The 3,940-nt window shown below is 63.6% G+C and overlaps 1 protein-coding gene across 1 annotated transcript; it reads left to right on the forward strand.

Annotated features, from left to right (window-relative positions):
* Positions 1–278: 278 nt before the first annotated feature.
* Positions 279–3,940, forward strand: LOC308607849 (keratin, type I cytoskeletal 19). The gene is made up of 6 exons (XM_081220185.1): positions 279–766; positions 2,255–2,337; positions 2,565–2,721; positions 3,029–3,190; positions 3,303–3,428; positions 3,560–3,940. Exons 1-6 carry the CDS (start codon positions 350–352, stop codon positions 3,812–3,814), a joined length of 1,200 nt encoding a protein of 399 aa, XP_081076311.1. The 5' UTR covers positions 279–349; the 3' UTR covers positions 3,815–3,940.

Genomic DNA, 3,940 nt, shown 5'->3' on the forward strand with positions numbered 1-3,940 from the left:
GGATGTCTAAGTGTACGTGTGGTGGGAGTGAAGATCCGAACGAGTGTGCCAGCGGGGTGTGTGGCTGGGCGTCGGAGTGGGCTGGTGTGGGGCAGCTCCCCGGGGGGCAGGAGCCTCTGGCCCCCGGGAGGGGAGAGTCGGAAGCAGAGCCGCCAGGAACTGACCAATGGGGAGAGCGCCCGTATTTGCACTCAGGAGCCTGCAAATTCCTGGGCCCTCAGATATCCGCCCGACACCGGCCCCCCTCCCCCGCCCAACCCCGGGCATAAAAGGCGCCAGGTGAGGGCCTCGCCACTCCTCTCGCCGACTGCAGCCACTCCGACCGGTGTCGCCCGCGTCCTCCTTCGCCATGACTAACTACAGCTATCGCCAGTCGTCGGCCACCTCGTCCTTCGGGGGTCTGGGCAGCGGCTCCATGCGCTTCGGGGCGGGAGGCGTCTTCCGCGCGCCCAGCATCCACGGGGGCTCGGGTGGCCGCGGCGTGTCGGTGTCCTCCGCCCGCTTCGTGTCCTCGTCCTCCGGGGGCTACGGCGGCGGCTATGCGGGCGCCCTGGCCGGCTCCGACGGGCTGCTGGCGGGCAACGAGAAGCTCACCATGCAGAACCTCAACGACCGCCTGGCGTCCTACCTGGAGAAGGTGCGCACCCTGGAGGAGGCCAACGGCGACTTGGAGGTGAAGATCCGCGACTGGTACCAGAAGCAGGGGCCCGGGCCCGCCCGCGACTACAGCCACTACTTCAAGACCATCGAGGACCTGCGGGACCAGGTGGGAGGCGGCCCGGCCGCGGGAAGTGCACCTGCCGCCGGTACTCAGCCCCGCGGGCCGCGTGAGGCCCAAGGCGGGGGCGGCGGGCGGCAGAGCCACCTCCCGGCCGGGGCGGGAGCGAGGGTTAGGATGGGGGAGGGCCCGCAGGGTGGGGCGGAGGGAAGCCGGCCGGTGAGGAGGGGCAGGACCTCGGGGCAGGAAGTGGAGGCCTGGGGCGGGGCGGCGGGTTAATGTGGGGGACTGGAGGGCGGGAGGAGGAAGGCGCGCCGGTCGGCTAGGCCTGGGAAAGAGGGGAGGAAGGAGGGGGAAGAGATGGGGCGCGCTGTGGGCTGCCCTGGGGTCTGGACCTGAGTCGCTGTGCAGCAGGGAAATGCAAGAGTTTGGCCAGGGAGGAATCTGGTTCTCGCCGGGCCAGACCTGCCTTCCGCTGCCCCCGGTGTGGGGCCCTCTGCATTCCTTTTCTCCCGGCCGGGCGGGTCTGGTTTCCATCACGCTGAGGCTGAAGCCCCTCTCCCGCCCAGGGGGCCACTAGGGACTTAGAGGAGCTCTAGGAAGAATGGGAGAGGCCAACTCTGGCCCCTGGACAAGGAGGGACATATGCTGTGGCCCCCGGACTGGGTAAAGGAGAGATGAATGCTGAGCTTGTGAAGACCCCTGTGGAGAGTGCCGTGTGGGTGGAGACCCCAAGTCCCAGCTACAGCCTCTTGGTGGGGGGCCCTCAGGGTCCTTCAGGGTGGGACTTGGTCTCTGCCCACAGGGAACAGCTCAGAGCTGGGATCTCGGTCCCGAAGAAATGTTTCAGAAGCCGGTGGGACATTTAACAGCCTCACACGTTGGGTCTCCAAACACACAGTCCCCACAGCATAGGCCAGGGCCCACCCTGTGCCTGGCGTGGTGCTGGGTGCCAGGGGCCTAGACCAGACCCGTAGATGAGGGAGAGCTAGAGATGTAAACAACGAGCGTAGTGCTTTCAAACTTTATAACTGTGACCTACACGAGGGAATACATTTTGCCTCAAAGAGGAGGCATAAAGTGCAAGCACATGATAGGTGCTCAACAGAAGGCTTTCCCTTCCCTGAAAGCAGAGGTGCTTTGAGTGGGGGTCAGACCACAGGGTGACCCCTGTGCTCCTTGCATCTGGTTTGCGGATCACTAGAAGTTGCCTCCCTACGAGCATTTAGAGCTTCCCTGGGTGCAGGTCGTGGAGACTTTTCCCCCAGGCTTACCTCCTTGCCCTTCCCGTTCCCCCCTGGCTCAGCCTCCCTGGCAGTAGTTTCTCCTGCTCCAGCTCCCGGGCCTGGACCCATTCCAAGGCCTCCCAGAGAGCAGGCTGATGGGCAGCCTGGGGTGGCTGAGGCTTTGGTCTCCAGGTGGTGGAGGCACACAGGCACGCATACTCCTTTGCTCTTCTCTCTCTTCTGGGAAGAAAGTGGGTGGACAGTGCCCACGTACTGAACTGGTGCCAACCTCCTGCCTTCCGCCTTCCAGATTCTTGGTGCCACCATTGAGAATTCCAAGATAGTCCTGCAGATCGACAACGCCCGTTTGGCTGCAGATGACTTTCGAACCAAGTGAGTGTCTCTGCCTTGGGGGCTGCAGAAGCCAGGGCAGGGGAGGGGGGCAATCTCAAGCCCTTATGGGGCTCAGTGCCGTGGGGGGAATGGACTCTGCTCTCACCCACCCCAGCTGGTCTGAAGCACACCCCATCCCCCACGGGCCCCTGAACCCAGGGGAGGTGGGGAAGTCTTCAGAGGTGCAGAGGAAATGCTGGCCTGACTGCAACTATTTCCTCTGAAAGGTTTGAGACGGAGCACGCCCTGCGAGTGAGCGTGGAGGCCGACATCAACGGCCTGCGCAGGTTGCTGGACGAGCTGACCCTGGCCAGGACCGACCTGGAGATGCAGATCGAGGGTCTGAAGGAGGAGCTGGCCTACCTGAAGAAGAATCACGAGGAGGTGGGTTTCAAGCTGGGCTTCCCATCCATCCCCGCCCAGCTTCCCAGAGCTGAGGACACTTTTTTTTTATCCTGTATCCTCTGACCGTGGCCACATCTGCTGCACCCTTGACCTGGCCCTGAGTGTGTCATGTGGCTCCCAAGGGTTCCAGCAGGGGATGGTGGTGACCCCGTCTGTACCCCAGTGCTGGCTCCTTGGTCTACACCTGAAAACCAGCCCCCTATGGCCTGGGGGACGGGGGAGTGACCTGGCTCAGGCCCAGCAGGCTCTGGGCCCTGACATGCCCATCTCTGCTGTATCTTTCTAGGAAATCAGTGTCCTGAAGGGCCAGGTGGGTGGTCAGGTCAGCGTGGAGGTGGACTCCGCTCCTGGCATCGACCTAGCCAAGATCCTGAGCGACATGAGAAGCCAATATGAGGTCATGGCTGAGAAGAACCGGAAGGATGCTGAGGCCTGGTTCACCAGCCAGGTATGGAGGGGGAGGCAGGTGCCCCTTGGGGAGGTGGCGAGGAGAGCGGGCTCAATGCCCCCAGGCGAGGGTCTGCCTCAGCGCTTACTCCCGCTGCTTCCTCTCCCTGCAGACCGAGGAGCTGAACAGGGAGGTCGCTGGCCACACGGAGCAGCTGCAGATGAGCAAGACGGAGGTCACCGACCTGCGGCGTACCCTCCAGGGTCTGGAGATCGAGCTGCAGTCTCAGCTCAGCATGGTATGTGCCCTCTGCCCTGTGGGATGCACACTCGTGTCCTAGCGGCCTCGGGCAGCCTGGATGGTGGCTGGGCCCATGCCATCGCTGGGCACCAGGCTCTGCTGAGTCTCCTTCCCTCTCCCTGCCCTCAGAAAGCTGCCCTGGAAGGCACGCTGGCCGAAACGGAGGCTCGCTTCCGAGCCCAGCTGGCGCAGATCCAGGTGCTGATCAGCGGTGTCGAAGCCCAGCTGAGCGATGTGCGTGCCGACACCGAGCGGCAGAACCAGGAGTACCAGCACCTAATGGACATCAAGTCCCGGCTGGAGCAGGAGATCACCACCTACCGAAACCTGCTGGAGGGCCAGGACGCCTACTACAACGACCTGTCCATCCCGAAGGTCCTCTGAGTCTGGCAGCCTCCTGGCCTTTGTACCCTGCTGCAGGGGGATTGCCCTGGGTAGGGGCATGGGAGGGGAGGGACCCTTATCCCTGGCTCTCCCCCTGACCTTCCAATAAAACTTTATGGCCCAAGG

This window comes from Mesoplodon bidens (genome assembly GCF_964165515.1).
Source record: "Mesoplodon bidens genome assembly, chromosome: 19".
Classification (NCBI taxonomy): domain Eukaryota; kingdom Metazoa; phylum Chordata; class Mammalia; order Artiodactyla; family Ziphiidae; genus Mesoplodon; species Mesoplodon bidens.

What these genes read in the sequence shown, in the direction of transcription:
- LOC308607849 (XM_081220185.1), top strand. Translation starts at nt 350, where the DNA reads ATGACTAACTACAGCTATCGCCAGTCGTCGGCCACCTCGTCCTTCGGG. An exon ending in TCGAGGACCTGCGGGACCAG is followed by an intron (nt 767 to 2,254) that starts GTGGGAGGCGGC and finishes TCCGCCTTCCAG; the next exon opens with ATTCTTGGTGCCACCATTGA. An exon ending in TGCAGTCTCAGCTCAGCATG is followed by an intron (nt 3,429 to 3,559) that starts GTATGTGCCCTC and finishes CCCTGCCCTCAG; the next exon opens with AAAGCTGCCCTGGAAGGCAC.